The sequence below is a fragment of the Oncorhynchus gorbuscha genome, linkage group LG22 (genome assembly GCF_021184085.1).
Source record: "Oncorhynchus gorbuscha isolate QuinsamMale2020 ecotype Even-year linkage group LG22, OgorEven_v1.0, whole genome shotgun sequence".
Lineage (NCBI taxonomy): Eukaryota > Metazoa > Chordata > Actinopteri > Salmoniformes > Salmonidae > Oncorhynchus > Oncorhynchus gorbuscha.
In genome coordinates this window covers 36,722,731-36,743,724 of record NC_060194.1, presented here as the reverse complement: position 1 = coordinate 36,743,724, position 20,994 = coordinate 36,722,731, and the positions used below count along the sequence as shown (strand labels likewise).

Sequence of the window (20,994 nt, the reverse complement as noted above, 5' to 3'; positions counted from 1 at the left end):
ATAAAGAATAATTGACCAATAAGGCCATGACCAAGTAGTGTGGCATGTCATACCTGTTTATATCCTCATTTGTAACAGAGGAATAACTGAATGATAATCTTGGTCTCTTAGGGCTGGTGAGTACATACATGTCCAACATACATGCAGTCTACATATGGGTACCACTGAGAACTGTGTCTTTGGGACTATAAATTAAAGAACCCCAGGTCTGTTGAGTAGAACCATAGCATTACAGTGATTCTTATTCAACCAGTCAAACTGTCCCAGAGTGTTAATATGAACAGTGGGGCAAAAAAGTATTTAGTCAGCCACCAATTGTGCAATTACACTTCAACTATGACAGACAAAATGAAAAAAAAAATCCAGAAAATCACATTGTAGAATTTTTAATGAATTTATTTGCAAATTATTTTTTTGCAAAAGTATTTGGTCACCTACAAATAAGCAAGATTTCTGGCTCACAGACCTGTAACTTCTTCTTTAAGAGGCTCCTCTGTCCTCCACTCGTTACCTGTATTAATGGCACCTGTTTGAACTTGTTATCAGTATAAAAGACACCTGTCCACAACCTCAAACAGTCACACTCCAAACTCCACTATAGCCAAGACCAATGAGCTGTCAAAGGATACCAGAAACAAAATTGTAGACCTGCACCAGGCTGGGAAGACTGAATCTGCAATAGGTAAGCAGCTTGGTTTGAAGAAATCAAAGTAACAAAGCCTACCATCAGCAAGGGCATTGAAGATGAAACGTGGCTGGGTCTTTCAGCATGACAATGATCCCAAACACACCGCCCGGGCAACGGGAGGAGTGGCTTCGTAAGAAGCATTTCAAGGTCCTGGAGTGGCCTAGCCAGTCTCCAGATCTCAACCCCATAGAAAATCTTTGGAGGGAGTTGAAAGTCTGTTTTGCCCAGCAACAGCCCCAAAACATCACTGCTCTAGAGGAGATCTGCATGGAGGAATGGGCCAAAATACCAGCAACAGTGTGTGAAAATCTTGTGAAGACTTACAGAAAACGTCTGACCTCTGTCATTGCCAACAAAGGGTATATAACAAAGTATTGAGATAAACTTTTGTTATTGACCAAATACTTATTTTCCACCATAAGTTGCAAATAAATTCATAAAAAATTCTACAATGTGATTTTCTGGATTTTTTTCCCTCATTTTGTCTGTCATAGTTGAAGTGTACCTATGATGAAAATTACAGGCCTCTCTCATCTTTTTAAGTGGGAGAACTTGCACAATTGGTGGCTGACTAAATACTTTTTTGCCCCACTGTACATTCGGTGTGTGGTTCTGGCTGGTGCATTGGTGGTTGTCAGTGAGGTACATTCATGACGGGGTTGGGGAGCATCGATGTTCTAATGCTAAATGGTTTATGTTCACACTGTAGAATATGCATATTGCCCATTAGTTTGTCCAGAGTGCTACGGTACAACAGGATCCTGAAGGAAAAGTCTGTAGTGTAAGGTGCATGGCCTGCTAGGATAGTGGAGGAATAACGCCACAGCATGCTGGGAAACTGAGTATTTTAAATCCTGGATTGTCTAGTTAACTGCTGGTTATTTCTGAGTTCAATATTTATATCCCTCGCTCAATCTCCCCTTTCGCTTCCATATCTCCACACTTTTCTTAACCTGCCTCTAACACATTCACTCCATATTTCTCTCTAGGAGCTGTTTGTAGAGTCGGGTAGAGAGATCTCACTCCCGAACACTTCCCGATAGAGTGGTGGGAAGCTGTATGCAGTCTCGGGGTGAACCAGACGGAAGAACTCCAGCTTGTTGACGTGGAGATTACAGATGGACTTCATCATCAGCAGCTTGGACACCATCTACAGGAGAAGAGGACACCGGGACAAGTCAGGAAAATACACTCAATATCTATGGACATGGTGGGATGCAAGAAATCCAGAGAACGCATGAAATGTGTATGGACGTAAGCTAAGTTGCATGGGATAGATACGGCTTACAACACTAGACTGTTTAACTGTTTGTCTTAGTTTGATTTAAAGAATGTCTACAGCAGCGTTTCCCAGCTCCAGTCCTCTAGAACCCCCAACAGTACACATTTTAGTTGCAGCCCTGGACAAACACATGATTCAACTTGTGGATGGCTCGATGATTAGTTGACAAGTTGAATCAGATGTGCTTGTCCGGCTCTACAACAAAAATGTGCACTGTTGGGGTTACTGGAGGACTGGAGTTGGGGAACCACTGGTTTACTCTACAGCACAGGGCCTTAAGGCCCCATAAAATATGCTTATGCAGCTGTTTGGAATATTCTGTAGAGGACCGTATCATAAAGTGCTTGGAGAGGAGACGTATGCTACACCAGTGATTCCCACATGGTGGATCTCAGCCAATGACAACTGGGTCATGGCTAGAGGCTGTGGGCTGTGTTTTGTCATCGTGCCGTGTGCTGAGTATTCCCGCTTATGGCTAGAAGGGATCTAGCTTTTATCAAACTAACCTCAAAAGTAGAATTTTGGGGCATTTTGGCTAACCCTAACCCTTTTCCTAAACTTAACCCAATTCTCTTAGCCTGCTAAATTTGTTCCCCAAAGCTGCTACAAAAAGTAAAATCGGACATTAATTTGACAAAATCTGGATCCCTTCTACCTGGTCTAGTTTCTCGTCGGAGGCCCCGCTCATGTGCAGTCTGTGTTGCAGAGCCAGGAAGAGCTTCTCCTGCAGCTTCCGGACCTTTTGGCTGTCGGTCAGCCATGGTCGCTCTGGGGACAGAAGGACAGCGGCGCTGAACAGAGCCATTTCCTCATCGGTTAGCTGCAGGCGGCAGAGTCCTTTAGCCAAGTCAAACACGGCACTGACCAGGTCATCGCAACCTGCAGAGAAAAATCCCAATATTAGATATGCACACATCATATTCCACTGAATTGTATTTGGAGTAGTTAACAGTATCAGCTCTATACATTCTAAATACTGTATCAGACAAGGGGTAGGCTAACCTATCTGAGGTGCTTACCGAGGGCTTTGAAGAGCTGGGCGGAGGCAAACTTGCCATCAAAGAACATGGTGTTGGTGTTAGCGTTAAACGCCCTGCACATCCTGATCAACAGCACCTCCAGACAGCCTGCAAAGGCAACCATCGAGAGCCACAGAAATGGAGAATGAGGAGTGAGCGGAAGAGGGGGATACCGAGAGCACAGAAGATGTTACGACACGCAGAAGAAAAAACACCCAACGGAAAGTAAAACATTCCAGATTGGAGGATAGCAGATGTAAGTCATTTGAACCATTTGAAAGTCAGCAGGGCAATAAGGATTATCTAGAATTTATCAAAAAGGGGTTTCAAACATGAATTGAGTTATCGTCAAAACAACGTGTGTGTGTGTGCAGATATGATGGTTGTTGAATGGTATAAATATGTTTCAGAGACGGTTTAGTGAAATGGATGTTTCAGAGACGGTTTAGTGAAATGGATGTTTCAGAGACGGTTTAGTGAAATGGATGTTTCAGAGACGGTTTAGTGAAATGGATGTTTCAGAGACGGTTTAGTGAAATGGATGTTTCAGAGACGGTTTAGTGAAATGGATGTTTCAGAGACGGTTTAGGGAAATGGATCTTTCAGAGACGGTTTAGTGAAATGGATGTTTCAGAGACGGTTTAGGGAAATGGATCTTTCAGAGACGGTTTAGTGAAATGGATGTTTCAGAGACGGTTTAGTTAAATGGATGTTTCAGAGACGGTTTAGTGAAATGGATGTTTCAGAGACGGGTTAGTGAAATGGATGTTTCAGAGACGGTTTAGTGAAATGGATCTTTCAGAGACGGTTTAGTTAAATGGTCGGAGCATTGATGTGTGATTTGTAAAAAAACAAAAAGAGCACAAGGAAGAAGATTGGAAAAAAGAACGACAAGATAAAGGACTTCTGCAATTTCTTCACTCATTACAGGAATGTACTTCAATGTTATAGGGTTTGATCCATGTTTGTTTGTATATGTGTGTGTAAGAAAGAGCGTTCACATAATAATCAGTGTGTGCATGTCCTAAAGTGGTTTGAGCGGTACGTGTAATCTGGATGTGTGCATGTATAAAGGTACGAACCTGCTTTGAGCAGAATTATTTGGTCGTTCTGACACAGGTCCATGAAGCCAGTGATGCGTTTGGCAAACTCCACCACGTACTGGATGGCATTGGTGATGTGGTGGGCACACTGCTGCCACATAAACTCTTCAGACTGGGAGAAATAGAGAAATCATAATTTAATACAACAATAATGCAAGACATTAGTGAGTAGCAGTGTGTGTGTGTGTGTGTGTGTGTGTGTGTGTGTGTGTGTGTGTGTGTGTGTGTGTGTGTGTGTGTGTGTGTGTGTGTGTGTGTGTGTGTGTGTGTGTGTGTGTGTGTGTGTGTGTGTCATCACCTTGCACTGGAAGTTGCGGGTCTCCTCAGGTGAGTACTGAATCCCACTGTATGTCAGCCTCTTCAGGTCGTCAGAACTGTACTGACTCGTCTCCAAGTGGGACTTGACCACACTCTGGGTGATACGCTCTGAAACAGAAACGGCACACTCTGGGTGATACGCTCTGAAACAGAAATGGCACACTCTGGGTGATACGCTCTGAAACACAAACACACTCTGGGTGATACGCTCTGAAACACAAACGGCACACTCTGGGTGTTACGCTCTGAAACAGAAACACACTCTGGGTGATACGCTCTGAAACAGAAACACACTCTGGGTGTTACGCTCTGAAACAGAAACACACTCTGGATGTTATGCTCTGAAACAGAAACACACTCTGGATGATACGCCCCGAAACAGAAACACACTCTGGGTGATACGCCCCGAAACAGAAACGGCACACTCTGGGTGTTACGCTCTGAAACAGAAACACACTCTGGGTGATACGCTCTGAAGCAGAAACACACTCTGGGTGATACGCCCCGAAACAGAAACACACTCTGGGTGATACGCCCCGAAACAGAAACACACTCTGGGTGTTACGCTCTGAAACAGAAACGGCACACTCTGGGTGATACGCTCTGAAACAGAAACGGCACACTCTGGGTGATACGCTCTGAAACAGAAACACACTCTGGGTGTTACGCTCTGAAACAGAAACACACTCTGGGTGATACGCCCCGAAACAGAAACACACTCTGGGTGATATGCCCCGAAACAGAAACACACTCTGGGTGATACGCTCTGAAACAGAAACGGCACAATTTTGATGGTGATGTCAGTTGTAGAGATAGTAATAGATTTCGTACCTATATCCATAAGAGTGCAGTCATTGGCCAGTGGCTCCAGCAGCGCGGCTTGTGTGTGCGACAACATCTGGTACTCATGTTTGATTCCATTGGCGTCTGTGACATCCAGCAGATTCTGCTGCGGCGAGTTCTGATTGGACGAATTGTTAGAGGATGATGATAATGATGAAGAGTTTGAGGTGTTCCCGGTGCTTCCGCCGTGGCCTCCCAGCAGCTCCAGGCTGCAGTACTTGTGGGCCTCCTCTGGGGTCAAGGGCAGGTCAAACAGGTCGGGAATGTCATCCAGGTCACTCAGGGTGGAGCTGGAGCCGCCGCTGCTGTAGGAGTGACTGAGCTCCCTGTGCCTGTCCCCCTCGCTGTCTCCCCCTGCCACATCTTCCCTGGTCAGGGACAAACCCTGGTTCAGACACCCCTGGTTCACAACCTCCTGGTTCAGAAGCTCCTGGTTCTTCTGGTGCTTCTGAACCTCCGAGTACAGGCTGTCTCGCTGCTTCTTAGACATACGGCCAAACTTCACCGCTGGAGGGAGACAAGATAAGTATCAGAATGTACATATATCTATCTATATACAGTGCATTCGGAAAGTATTCAGACCCCTTCACTTTTTCCACATTTTGTTACGTTACAGTCTTATTGTTTCCCCCCTTAGCAATCTACACGCAATACCCTATAATGACAAAGCAAAAACGGGTTTTTAGACATTTTTGCTAAATATCACATTTACATAAGTATTCAGACCCTTTACTCAGTACTTTGTTGAAGCACATTTGGCAAAGATTACAGACACAAGTCTTCTTGGATATGATGATACAAGCTTTGCACACCTGTATTTTGGGAGTTTCTCCCATTCTTCTCTGCAGATCCTCTCAAGCTCTGTCAGGTTGGATGGGGAGCGTCGCTGCACAGCTATTTTCAGGTCTCTCCAGAGATGTTCAATCGCATTCAATTCCGGGCTCTGGCTGGGCGACTCAAGGACATTCAGAGACTTGTCCCGAAGCCACTGCTGCGTTGTCTTGGCTGTGCGCTTAGGGTCGTTGTCCTGTTGGAAGGCGAACCTTCGCCCCAGTCTGAGGTCCTGGTGTACTGGAGCAGGTTTTCATCAAGGATCTCTCTGTACTTTCCTCCATTCATCTTTGCCTCGACCCTTACTAGTCTCCCAGTTTCTGCTGATGAAAAACATTGAGATTCCTCAAGACGTGACGCTTGGCATTCAGGCCAGAATTCAATCTTGGTTTCATCAGACCAGAGAATCTTGTTTCTCATGGTCTGAGAGCCCTTTAGGTGCCTTTTGTTAAATTCCAAGTGGGCTGTCATTTGCCTTTTACTGAGGAGTTGCTTCAGTCCGGCCATTCTACCATAAAGGCCTGATTGGTGAAGTGCTGCAGAGATGGTTGTCCTTCTGGAAGGTTCTCCCATCTCCACAGAGGACCTCTGGAGCTCTGTCAGAATGACCATCAGGTTCTTGGTCACCTCCCTGACCAAGGCCCTTCTCCCCCGATTTCTCAGTTTGGCTGGGTGGCCAGCTCTAGGAGTCTTGGTTGTTACAAACTTCTTCCATTTAAGAATGCTGGAGGGCACTATGTTCTTGAAGACCTTGAATGCTGTAGACATTTGTTGGTACCCTTCCCCAGATCTGTGCCTTGACACAATCCTATCTCGGCGCTCTACGGACAGTTCCTTCGACCTCATGGCTTGGTTTTCGCTCTGACATGCACTGTCAAATGTGGGACCTTATATAGACATTTTTATTGAATCCATTTTAGAGTAAGGCTGTAACGTAACAAAATGTGGGAAAAGTCAAGGGGTCTAAATACTTTCCGAATGCACTGTATATACAGTATATCTGTGTGGAAATAAGTGTTGACTACCTGTCATGAGTTTTCCTCTGGGCTCCACGCACGTCTGTGTGTGTGTGTGACTCACCATCCCGGCTCATGCCCAAAGCCAGACACTTCTGCAGTCTGCAGTGTTGGCAGCGGTTGCGGTTGGTTCGGTCAATAAGACAGTTTCTCTGGCGGGAACACGAGTACATGGCGTTGTTCTGCTGGCTGCGGCGGAAGAACCCCTACACAAAGGATGAGTCAAATGATTACATAATATATAGAATTCCACTATCATAAACCTACATGTTACACAATTGAATAATTATTTCATTGATCACAACTAAGGATATTTTCAATTGCAGCTTGTCTTTGTTTCATATTGTTAAAGAACACATGAAGAAGGTAAAGAAGAAACCCAACTACTACTAGCTCACCTTGCAACCTTCGCAGGTAATGACCCCATAGTGAATACCTGAGGACTTGTCCCCACAGATCTTGCAGGGTATTACTTCTATTTGAGCTGTAGAGAGAGAGAGAGAGAGAGAGAGAGAGAGAGAGAGAGAGAGAGAGAGAGAGAGAGAGAGAGAGAGAGAGAGAGAGAGAGAGACAGAGACAGAGACAGAGACAGAGACAGAGACAGAGACAGAGACAGAGAGAGATTACAAAAGCTGTGAAGCTCAACCCATCAAGTGAGTTATTAAACCTGTATTAACAGCTAGTGAGAATCCATAAAAATATTACTGCCTTGCCAAGTCTACAGCTAGTAGATCTCAAAATAAGGATATGAGTTGGGACTAATATGGCCGCACACAAACAACTCTCACTATTGAGTAACACCCCGACTGAGGCCAATCTCTCTTGGGGCACGGCCAAGAGCTCAGATCATGACCAGATTTCATTGCATAATGTGTTGCCATGTTCACACATACATTATATAGACACACTGCAGGGCTAGCACTGGAAGATTCTGATACGACGGAGGGAGGACTATTTTCATTTGTCTCATTTAGAAAGCGTTATCTTTCTCACCTTCTCTATTTGATTTTTTTAAGCAGTTTGAAATGCATCCCCTGTAAGAAATGTGCTCTATAAATACAGTTTGATTGATTGGATATTGGCATTTGCAACAGGTTTCCACCTGGCAAGTGGCTATGATCAACATCTTGTGAAGTGAGAGGCAGGCTGTCAGTTTGGCTCTGCCTTGCATGCTCTAAGTGTCATAGCAGCAGACTGAAAGGTATTCAAATGGACAAATATTGACTTTAATCATGTCTTATCTATGTGCCATATTTCATACTAACACAGATTGCCGCAGCACAGAGAATAATACAAGTAAACGTAGTACGCTATAAAAAAAAAGAGTGGGGAAATGATTTGATTGAAGTGACTTTGAAACTGAACCTGGCCGTGTGTCTCTCATGCTGTCAGTCTGTCTGTGGACCCAGTGAGGTGAAAGCCAGAAATAGACAGAGTCATGTGTCAGAAACTCAGTCTCCTCACACACTATCTTTCCCTCTCACATAACAAGGGGCCCATATAAGGGCCTAAAATGGAGGGCAGTCGTATGTGAAGAAAAACTTGTTTTAGTTTAAACAGACGGAGCCGGTTGGCTATTTTACTTCACAGCAGCCATAGTACTACACAGAGACAGAAACAACCAACTCATTCTCTCTGGATAAGAGCGTCTGCTAAATGACTTAAATGTAATGTAATGTAATACTCTATCACTGCTCAATCTGCCAGTCAATTTAATGTTTGTGCCAAAGACAGAGATAACGAATCTGTGTAATTTATGAGGTATAGGATATGTAGTCCCACATGGGAGTTGTAGAGCTCTGAGAGACAGACATATGAACCATGGGATCTGTTGTCCTCTGAGAGGCAGACATTTGAACCATGGGATCTGTAGTCCTCTGAGAGGCAGACATATGGAAACTCATTTACCTCTCAGAGATTTAATGCATTGTTGTTGTGGCATTACATGTTGGAGAACGTCACTTTAAATTGGTTTGTTTTTCCCACTCTCTCTATGAAAAAAAGGGTAAAAGTATGCTATTCTCTCCAGTATGCTGTAATGAAGAAAATACACAGAGCAACTGGGCCAGCTGCATGTAGGGCTGGGCAATATCACGTAGAAAATGAATTAGAATGTATGTTTTTGCGCAATATTCAAAATACCTGTATTGCAAGAATCCAGGTTTTAAAACACAATTTTCTACGTTATTGTCATAGACTGTTCTCTCTGCTACCACAAGGCAAGCGGTACAGAAGTGCCAAGTCTAGGTCCAAAAAGACTTCTTAACAGCTTCTACCCCCAAGCCATAAGATTCCTGAACAGCTAATCAAATGGCACCCCCCCCCCCCCCCCATTTTTACACTGCTGCTACTCTCTGTTTATTATGCCTAGCCACTTGTTACTTTACCTCTACCCACATGTACATATTACCACAATTACCTCGACTAAACTGTGCCTCCGCACATTGACTCTGTACTGGTAACCCCTGTATATTGTCTCACAACTGTTATTTCATTGTTGCTCTTTAATTAATTAATTAAAATTTTTTAAATGTTTTTTTATACTTCAGTTTATTTTAGTAAATACTTCCTTAACACTTATTTTTCTTAAAACTGCATTGTTGGTTAAGGGCTTGTAAGTAAACATTTCACTGTAAGGTCTACACCGGTTGTATTCTGCACATGTGACAAATACAATTTGATTTAGCATTCTGAGAAATAAGGTAGGGCATTTGATTTCAACATCTGAACAAAGTGGACAGGCTAGCAAGCTACTCAAACAGTTGGAGACAGGTAGAAAGGGTGTGTTCATAACAATTAAAAGGCCTAGTTAGCTACTTCTGCCAAGTTAGCTAGCAAATAAATCCAATTTGACTAAACTTTTCATATAAATATTAGCTGGCTACTCACTAGCACGTGGGTTTGTGTTTGAGAGATAATTCATGACACCTGTGTTCATTTTCTATAATGCATAATGCATGGTTCTGGTTAAACTTGTAACAAAAATGGCATTATCATAGACTGACTTAACGATTATTGCAAAAAAAAGCAGGTTAAACTATGTTGATAAAATAATAGCATTATTAGTGGGTCTTATGGTTGTGAAAGGTTTATAATTTAGACTATGTATAATTTCACAAGTCCTGTATTCATTGGATTATTACTGACTGTTTGAAATGCAGTGTATTTGACCTTTAATTGTACAACAAAGCTTATTTGGAGAAAACATGAAACAATATATATTGTCCGAAATGATTTTTAGGCCATATCGTCCAGCCCTTGCTGCAGGCATGTAATGGAAAAGCATCTCCTGTCTTCTGCCCTCTCTTTTCTCTAATCCTCCGCTCGGTTATATAACTCGTCTGCTAGCATTTCACAAACACTCTGCTCAATTGTATAACCCTCATCTGCGAGCATTTCATAAACACTCCGTTCAGTTGTATAACTCTCGTCTGCGACCATTTCATAAACATACTCATTCCGGGAGGTCACTCTAGCTACCGCCCCGCCTCCTCTCTGCCGCTGCAGCTCCCATTGGCTGGGGTCGGGCAGGGCCTGTCGGGGGTTGGTTGTGTGGGACATCGGTCAGTCGCGGTAGCCTGTCATGCAATTCTGTCCTACTGACACACTTTCTCACCGAGGGGAGGGTAGGCAGGGGGTAGTCGGGCGCTTTCACACTGCGTGAATAGGGCTCTCTACCCCAGGTTTTAAGGTGGAACTCAACTAGACTTTGAGCCTCCGAAATGCACAGCTGTCTACTTAATATCCAGCAAATAAATTAGTAAATAATGATACAATAAAAATCTGAATTCTAAACAGTTGTTTGAATGTGCTATAATGACAATTATTCTTATTACTGTAGTTCCCACTGATATTCTTCAGCTCGATAAGCGTGAGTGAAAGAGTGAAGACTTGATAAACACGACGTAATGGATGAAATGAAAGACAACCGAAGGACAGCCGGTAGCTGGCTTGGTGCCAGTAGGACTATGCACTATCAGCTGTATGGCAGTATCATATCTGCTATCTAATCTGACTACTCTCTTTGAAATTGAGCTTCTGCTTCAACTAATTATGTTCTTGTCCCCAGTTTAAGGCAAGTCAGAAAATCAGAATAACACAGACCTCCATTTGTAACAGTTCTGCCATAACAAATATTTGCATAAATATTCAGACTCGAGAGATACAATAAAATGGCCATCTGAAGCCTTATCTACAGAACTGCATCTTGTTTTAAAGCATGCCATGTTCTGCAAAATAATTAATAATCAATTTTGCATTATAAAGCACTGAGAAATGCTGTGGTAACCACTACAAGATCAAATCAAATGTATTTGTCACATGCACCGAATATAACAGATGTAACCTTACTGTGAAATGCTTACTTACAAGCCCCTAACCAACAATGCAGTTCAAGAAAGAGTTCAAATAAACTAAAGTAAAAATAATAATTAAAAAGTAACACAATAAAAGAACAATAATCAGGGTGTACCGGTACCGAGTCAATGTGCAGGGGTACAGGTTAGTCGAGGTCATTTGTAGGTAGGGGTAAAGTGACTATGCATAGATAATGAACAGCGAGTAGCAGCAGAGTAAAAACAAATGGGGGGGGGGTTCGTACACACTACCCTCAGATGCTGAGCAGTTGTCATACCAGGCGGTGATGCAACCGGTCAGGATTATCTTGATGGTGCAGCTGTAGAACTTTTATAGGATCTGGTGACCCATGCCAAATGCCAAATATTTTCAGTCTCCTGAGAGGGATAAAGTGTTGTCGTGCCCTCTTCACGACTGTCTTGGTGTGTTTTTACTATGATAGTTTGTTGGTGATTTGGACACCAAGGAACTTGAAACTCTCGAACAGCTCCAGTAGAGCCCTGTCAATGTTAATGGGGGCCTGTTCGGCCCTCCCTTTCCTGTAGTCCACGATCAGCTCCTTTGTCTTGCTCACATTGAGGGAGAGGTTGTTGTCCTGGCACCACACTGCCAGGTCTCTGACGTCCTCCCTATAGGCTTGCTCATCATTGTCGGTAATCAGGCCTACCACTGTTGTGTCGTCAGCAAACTTAATGATGGTGTTGGAGTCGTGTTTGGCCATACAGTCGTGGGTGAACAGGGAGTACAGGAGGGGACTAAGCACGCACCCCTGAGGGGCCCCAGTGTTGAGGATCAGCATGGGAGACGTGTTGTTGCCTACCCTTACTACCTGGGGCCGACCCGTCCAGAAAGTCCAGGATTCAGTTGCAGAGGGAGGTGTTTAGCCCCATGGTCCTTAGATTAGTGATGAGCTTTGTGGGCACTATGGTGTTGAACACAGAGCTGGATGACTGGTGAGAGTTGGGTGTCATCAGGTACTGACAGACTGGTGACATCATCACTCAACTTTGGCTGCCAGACCAATTCCCTTTCACTGGTGACTGATCCTCCTGACTGACCCAGCCAGCCACATTTCACTTTGTTTTTCATAGTAACACACAAGTGCACACACAGAGACAGAGTGAGGGAGATAATACAATCTATGTCGACCAAAGGTCTACTCTGAGAAGATGACGTACTCATTGACTCTTAACACTCACACATTTAACTTAGGCTTATGAGTACAATACACACAGGCAACTGAGACAGGCTGAGTGCGCTCAATAAACCTTTTAAACTCCAGTAACAAACTTGAACCACTTTTGTGCTTTTACTTCTTTCTTTTTACAGTTCTGGGCAGGGCATGTTACAGTAAATGTTATGTAATGCCTGTGAAAAGCTTTGATCTGAGGGAAGTGGAATTCTATTGCAAATTAATCATTCAACATTAGGGTGTGTCCCAATTGTCTGAAGTGGCTTCCTTCCCTTTCTCCTCTCCATTTCCCTCAACCTACACTGATGGGAAAGAACTGGACTTGTGAAAGGCAACTCCCAGTAGGTATTCATATTGCTTGCATATTTCCTGTGTTTTCAAATCAGTGCAGGAGGCCATAGAAAACAGAGATAGTGTTGCCTACTAGACCACCCCTCTGTAGGCAAACCAAACAGTATGACATTACATGAAACATAATGAGCAGTTATTGCTGCATACAAGGCCCCTCTAGTCAAGTCCCAAGGAGGTTGTTGCCTGTTGTGTCACACAAGGTGAAGGACAGTGTAACAGATCCTTTCCTAATGGAGGTCAGTTTATCACTCACTCTCCACTCACAAAACAAATTATTATTTGCACTTTGGCTGTGCAATAAGTATTTAAATCAACTCTGATCTGACATGGAATGCAACTATTACCACGTAGTACTAAAATCCATTAGAGGGGTTACTGCACAGGTGTGAAGCTGTGCTGGTGATAGATTGTTAATGACATGTAAAAGAGTGAAAAACTAGTCACTAATCACAAAAAGAGGAAGAGCAACACGCAATAAAACTATTAACAATAAAAAAGGTGCAAAATAAATTATTTGCCAAAATGATTCCATAGACAAACAAAAGGTTTAAAAAAACTATACAAACAAAAAACAAAAAGGAATTCTCTTTATGTCTCAGTAAACGAGAGACTTCTTAAAATGGTATTTTCAGTCCAGTGAGCAAAGAACTGGGGTTGTTTACATTTCAATATCCTGCCAGCCAGTGGAACTACCCTCTATAAGTCCCTCCCTCCCTCCCTCCCTCCCTCCCTCCCTCCCTCCCTCCCTCCCTCCCTCCCTCCCTCCCTCCCTCCCTCCCTCCCTCCCTCCCTCCCTCCCTCCCTCCCTCCCTCCCTCCCTCCCTCCCTCCCTCCCTCCCTCCCCCTCCCTCCCTCCCTCCCTCTACAAACAGATTAGGAACAAAGTACCCTCACTATGCCAAAAGCCCTAAATCCAAACAAACACTAAATACTATAATTCATAAAAGATAATATACATTTTATATGCTACAATAGCAATATATGTCTATCAGTTACTATGTTGTTAAATTGTCGTGACAGCCGCAGACTGTAACTCTAACAAGTCTTGGTATGCCTTTTGATTGCAGTAATATTGGTGCAATTTTAGAGGCGGCATCGTGAGAAGACAATCAGCAACAAAAGTAGCAATAGCTGAACATTGCTGCAAATCAGAACTTTTTAATCACAATCTTTCTGTTTGTGAATTTTTTTCAATCATGTCTACTATTTTGGCTGAGTCTCTCCCTACCTCTCGCGCTCCTCCCTCCTTCTTTCCCTCCTTCCCTCCCTCCCCTCCCCCACACCCGAGCTGCCCTGTGACACAATCCTACCGGACAAGCGGGATTAAATTCCACAACATACGGTGATCGCTACATAAATAGTCATATTAAACATTCATGAAAATACAAGTGTCTCACATGTTTCGAAAGCCTAGAATCTTGCTAATCCAACTACGTTGTCAGATTTAAAAAATGATTTACTGCGAAAGAATACGATGCGATTATCTGAGGACAGAGCCCCATAAAAAAAACTATTTCAACCAGCACAGGCGTAACAAAATCACAAATTGCAATAAAATAAATTGTTTACCTTTGACGACCTTCCTCTGTTTGCAATCCCAATGCTCATTGTTACACAATGAATGGTCTTTTGTTTGATAAAATCAATTTCTATAGCCTAACACGAAACATTTTGTGAACCGCTTGTGTCTAGTCGTGTTTGGTTTCATTGCAATCAACTGGTTGAAAAATAAAATATTATTTGTGATTATTTAAATTTAGCAATATATAAAAATTTAATTAAATGTGTAAAGTACATGTTGGCTATACATTGTGGGTGGGGTATGTTTGTATGTATGTGTATGACCCATAGCCTATGTTTGTGTGTGTATATATACATATTGTGGATTAGAGGGAGCATGGCCGAGATGCGTGTGTCTGCCGCTCCACCCCACCCCACCCCCACATGAAATAGCCTATTTGAGGCTGTTGAGGGGAGGGCAGGCCCACAACAATGGCCAAAGTGAAATGGAGATAGAAGATACAGCTGGTCTGTTGTAATATAATAAAGACAGTAGATCTAGCTGGTCTGTCATAATATAAATGAGACAGTAGATCTAGCAGGTCTATAATAATATATTCAACCTTATGTTCCGTGTACTCTATATACAGTGGGGCAAAAAAGTATTTAGTCAGCCACCAATTGTGCAAGTTCTCCCACTTAAAAAGATGAGAGAGGTCTGTAATTTTCATCATAGGTACACTTCAACTATGACAGACAAAATTAGAAAAAAAATCCAGAAAATCACATTGTAGGATTTTCTAGGAATTTATTTGCAAATTATGGTGGAAAATAAGTATTTGGTCACCTACAAACAAGCAAGATTTCTGGCTCTCGCAGACCTGTAACTTCTTCTTTAAGAGGGTCCTCTGTCCTCCACTCGTTACCTGTATTAATGGCACCTGTTTGAACTTGTTATCAGTATAAAAGACACCTGTCTACAACCTCAAACAGTCACACTCCAAACTCCACTATGGCCAAGACCAAAGAGCTGTCAAAGGACACCAGAAACAAAATTGTAGACCTGCACCAGGCTGGGAAGACTGAATATGCAATAGGTAAGCAGCTTGGTTTGAAGAAATCAACTGTGTGAGCAATTATTAGGAAATGGAAGACATACAAGACCACTGATAATCTCCCTCGATCTCCACGCAAGATCTCACCCAGTGGGGTCAAAATGATCACAAGAACGGTGAGCAAAAATCCCAGAACCACATGGGGGGACCTAGTGGATGACCTGCAGAGAGCTGGGACCAAAGTAACAAAGCCTACCATCAGTAACCCACTACGCCGCCAGGGACTCAAATCCTGCAGTGCCAGACGTGTCCCCCTGCTTAAGCCAGTACTGGGGCATGGACCAACTGCAATAAAGGACGAAAACAAGAGCATGGGACATGTGGACCTGTCAGATGCGCTGATAGGCTATTATAATGTTCTCCATAAGACGATGAAATGGTACAAGACCTTCTTCTATCATTTCATCGACATTGCTGTGGTGAATGCATTCATCCTACACAAGGAAATGGCTAAGAGCTGTGGAAAGCCCCCCATCTCACAGCTAGCCTTCAGAGAGCTGCTCATCAAGGAGCTTGCTGGCTACAGCACCACTGCGCCACATTCTGGCCCCTCTACCTCTATCCCTTCTGCTCCTGCCACAAGTGGTGTTCATCTGCCCAAATGTATTTCTGCAGGCATGGATGTGCCTTAGGGCCAAAAGGGCACAGCATGGAGGCATCGCTGTGTTCTTTTCTAAATGAAGTCCCCCATCACCTGCACCACATGCTTGGTGACCCTCTGCTTTACAGCAGAAAGAGACTGCTATGGCACCTGGCATCAGCAGGACAATATTGTGTAGAGGACTGATGGTCTTCCAAATATTGAACGTGTTATTTTGTAAATGTATATATATATTTTTTCATCTTTTTTCTCCATTTTTTGGGGGGGTGTGTTTGAATACCATTTTGGTATTTTGTATATAGTTATTCCATTCAAAATGTATAACTTCACCAATTTGTCCACTTGGGTACATTTGGGCTACTTGTGTGGGACAACTGGGTGACTTCATGATAAATGTCATGTAGCACACATTTTGGAAGTTATCATTCTAAAACGTTGCACAAGTACTGTTGCCCTCTTAAGTTTGTCACTGAAATTATCCCCATCATCCTATCTGAATGTTTGTTTTGTCTTGTTCATTTTAAAGATGATGATACAACAATAAAAAGAAAAAAACATATGTTTTTTTCATTGTATTATCTAAACCAGATCTATTGTGTTATATTCTCCTACATTCAATTCACATTTACACAAACTTCAGAGTGTTGTCTTTAAAATGAAACCAAGAATATGCATATCCTTGGTTCTGGGCCTGAGCTACAGGCAGTTAGACTTGGGTATGTCTTCAGGTGGAAATTGAAAAAAGTAGTGGGGAAGCTGTAAGAGGTTTTAAACAGATTAACATTCACAAGGCCACAGAGCCAGACAGATTACCAGGGTGCATACTCAAGAGCATGCACTGACCAGCCAACAAGTGTCTTCACTGACATTTTCAACCTCTCCCGAACCCAGTCTGTAATGCCTACATGTTTCAAGCAAACCATCATAGTCCCTGTGCCCAAGAACGCCAATGTAACCTGTCTAAATGACTATCACCCTGTAGCACTCACATATGTAGCCAAGAAATGCTTTAAAAAGATAGTCATGGCTCACAACACCATCCTCCCAGACACCCTGGACCCACTTGAGTTCGTCTACCGCCCCAATAGATCCACAGATGACGCAATCTCGATTGCATCCACACTGCTCCTTCCCGTGTGGACAAAAGGAACAGCTACGCGAGAATGCTGTTCATTGACTGCATCTCAGCGTTCAACACCATGGTGCACTCCAAGCTCATCACTAAGCTATGGGTCCTGGGACTGAACACCTCCCTCTGCAACTGGGTCCTTGACTTCCCAGGTGGTGAGGGTAGGCAACAACACATCCGTCACGCTGACCCTTAACACAGGGGCACCTCATGGGTGTGCGTTTAGTCCCCTCCTGTACTCCCTGTTCACCCACGACTCCAACATTATCATAAATTTTGCCAACGACATGACGGTGGTCTAATCTAATTTGGGGTGGCAGGTAGCCTAGTGGTTAGAGCATTGGGACAGTAACCGAAAGGTTGCTCGATCGAATCCCTGAGCTGACAAGGTAAAAATCTTTCGTTCTGCCCCTGAACAAGGCAGTTAACCCACTGTTCCTAGGCCATCATTGTAAATAAGTTATTTGTTCTTAACTGACTTGCCTAGTTAAATAAAGTTCCAATAGGGAGGAGGGCAATATGGTCTATGGGTGATTCACGATATATACAGTCAAAAAGTTCGGACACACCTACTCAATCCAGGGTTTTTCATCAATTTTACTATTTTCTACATTGTACAATAATAGTGAAGACATCAAAACTATGAAATAACACATACGGAATCATGTTGTAACCAAAAAAGTGTTAAACATATCAAAATATACTTCATATTTCAGATTCTTCAAAGTAGCCACCCTTTGCCTTGATGACAGCTTTGCAAGCGGTACTGATGCACCAAGTCTAGAACCAACAGGACCCTGAACAGCTACTGCCCCAAGCCATAAGCCTGCTAGTTAGTTAAATAGCTAACCAAATAGCTTCCAGGATCTGCATTGACCCTTTGCTGCTGCTGCCGTTTACGATCTGTCACTTTACTTCTAGTTATATAAATGGTACCCCTTGTGTATAGCCAAGTTATCGTTACTCATTGTGTATCTATTATTACGTGTTTCACTTTTCGATTATTTCTTTCTCTTTTTGTATTTTTCGGGAAGGGCCCCTATGTAAGCATTTCATTGTTAGTCCACACCTGTTGTTTACAAAGCATGTGAAGAATAAAATTACATTGAAGTTACTTTACCAGTTGTATGTGCGGCTTGTCCTTCAGCTGCTCAAAAGTTGAGACAAAATATCAACAAAAAAGTATTGTTAACCTGACATTTTAGTGAGCTGGTAGGTGGCAGCGTAGCCTAGTGGTTAGAGCGTTGGACTAGTAACCAGAAGGTTTGCGAGTTCAAACCCCCGAGCTGACAAGTTAAAAATCTGTCGCTCTAAGCAGCCAATTAACCCACTGTTCCCAGGCTGTCATTGAAAATAAGAATATGTTCTTAACTGACTTGCCTGGTTAAATAAAGGTTAAAAAAAGAAATAAAAAATTTGGTTGGTTAGGCACTAAGGTAAAGTTAGTTTTTTATTGGGTACTCGGTTTTCTCTTGTTAAAAGCTACTGAATCAAGCATTCTATTATAATGAAAATTGTATATTCTGAATCAGGGGGAGGATGGAGAGCATTTTTTGTTAGTGTTTAAAAACATTTTTTATTCAGATTTCAATCTTCAAAAAAAAAGTAAGATTTTTTTAAAAATCTATCCTTCCCTGATTCAGAATATTACATTTTCATTGTCATGCTATGCTTGGTTCAATTGCTATTGATGCAAGAAAACCAAATATCCCCCCAAAAAGTAAAGTAAACAATACTTTCCTGTGGATATTTTGTCTCAAATTTTGAGCAGCTGAAAGACAGCCCGCATAGACAACCAGTGTAGTTTATTTACCTTTATTTCAACAGAGAAGTCATATTGAGACTAAGGTCTTTTTGCGCAGGGTTCATTTGTAAATCTGTTTCCTGTTGACTAGAGAGGTAAACTTTGTTTCTTTAAAAGAAAAAAAGCTCAATTTAAATCTTAGCTTCTTAACAAGCTCATTCATATGTTTTTAAAATGTTAAATCATCGTCAATCCAAATACCAAGGTATTTGTATGCAGGGCTGATTCAATTATAGAACTATCCAATGAGTGAAATTGTAATCAATTTGAGAAAATGTTATGACAATTTGAAAACATGTATTTAGTTTTGCCCCTATTAAGCACGAAATGTAAGTTCAAATGTAATTTTATTCAACATTCAGGCTTGTAAGGAACATTTAAACGATTTTGCACAAACATCTTTCAGGCTGTATACCAATAAATTGTGTATAACAGCCTAATTAATCAGACTTTACAACCTTTTCCAACATTGTTCACACATTTAACCTAAACATGATTTTATTATGAATATATATATATATATTATAAGCATTTTCATTAGTTACAGAAAACTATCTAGCCTACAGCCAAGGAATTCCTATAATATTCGGAGGCAGTGGTGCACCTGGCAAGAGTAGCCAGATTATCCAGACAGGCTGAAGCAACATGAGAGATTAAGGTGAGAGCCTACGCACTTGAAAAGGAAAGCAGTTGCACTTTTAGCTAAAGTCATTTACATTTCAATAGCTTTCGATGCATTGTTTCTCGGCAAAATGAACATAGGATATATGTGACATTGAAAAGTCTACAAAGTATGGTCATTTGAATATGAATGATAATAATTCATTTACCTCTCATGTTGAATATTTATCGTTTCTGGATCAATGAATTTGACTTCATGTGGGTTGTAAATTGAATAGAAATATCTGTAAACTGTTGAAAGACCAGCATTTGCTGGCACGTAAAAAAAAAACTTCTTTAGCCTAATGAACTAGAAAATATTTTTTCAGAAAATAAGGCAAAAATCAGCGAGGAGAGTCTTGCGCCAGTTAATTAAATGCAAAGAAATTCGACAGTTCAAGTTGCATGTTTTCCTGTTTGTCTCGATGCACTATTTCGGTAACTTCTTGACAGAATACTCCCACGGTGGTTTAGCTTGGCTTGCAAGGTTCCAAGGTTCTTGCAAGGTTCCCAGTCTACCCTGCTAACCTACTTCTCAAAGCGTGGACGAACTCACTCCGGAGGTCCCCTTGTAGTTCTCGCGGCCGCGCGCACGCGGGATCGAGTTTTAAGGAGGATTGGAGATGGGAACAGAACGATGTATCTATGATCCACTGTAAAGAACAACAACAATTAACACTTTAACGCATTTAGTCATGTGGGTTTTAAAAACAGTTTTTTTGCCTTCGTTTTTCATAAATCAGCATTTGTTTTTGCGAGGTAGTTTGTTCTGCACGTGTATCACACGCACAACAATACGGTAAAATGGGCAGCGTTATGACGAGGAAAACATTATGTTGTGATGATTCCTTCTGATTCGGTGCCATTCACAGTGTTAGAGCTGAGTGGGGATTGTGCTATGTGATGCAAGGTTCTGGCAGCTTAGTTATGAAACAGGGAAAAGGCAGATAAATCAAAGTAGGTTAGACGAGCAACACTGGAGTGCGTGGAGCCTGCAGCCACACAACCCTCAGCCCTAATCTATACCTGTGTCTTTCTCTCGTCCTTTTCCCACTCTCTCTATATGTGACTTTCTCCTCCACTCTCTCTGTTTTCCCTACACCAACAGGTAGTTATTTTCCACCTCTCTCTATATGTGACTTTCTCCTCCACTCTCTCTGTTTTCCCTACACCAACAGGTTGTTAT

General features: G+C 42.3%; 1 protein-coding gene across 2 annotated transcripts; it reads right to left on the bottom strand.

Annotated features, from left to right (window-relative positions):
- Positions 1 to 1,166: 1,166 nt before the first annotated feature.
- LOC124009805 (nuclear receptor ROR-beta-like) lies at positions 1,167 to 20,411 on the bottom strand. 2 transcript variants are annotated; one of them, XM_046321983.1, is made up of 9 exons: positions 19,979 to 20,397; positions 7,499 to 7,584; positions 7,165 to 7,306; positions 5,242 to 5,760; positions 4,391 to 4,518; positions 4,072 to 4,204; positions 2,990 to 3,097; positions 2,626 to 2,849; positions 1,167 to 1,838 (listed from the first exon to the last, which is right to left on the bottom strand). In XM_046321983.1, the coding sequence occupies exons 1-9, from the start codon at positions 19,983 to 19,985 to the stop codon at positions 1,674 to 1,676; spliced, it is 1,512 nt and encodes a 503-aa protein (XP_046177939.1). In that variant the 5' UTR covers positions 19,986 to 20,397; the 3' UTR covers positions 1,167 to 1,673. The 2 variants fall into 2 exon arrangements, with proteins under 2 accessions (XP_046177939.1, XP_046177940.1); XM_046321984.1 differs by lacking the exons at positions 1,167 to 1,838; positions 2,626 to 2,849; positions 2,990 to 3,097; positions 4,072 to 4,204; positions 4,391 to 4,518 and adding an exon at positions 4,561 to 5,176 and having other exon boundaries at positions 19,979 to 20,411.
- Positions 20,412 to 20,994: the final 583 nt, after the last annotated feature.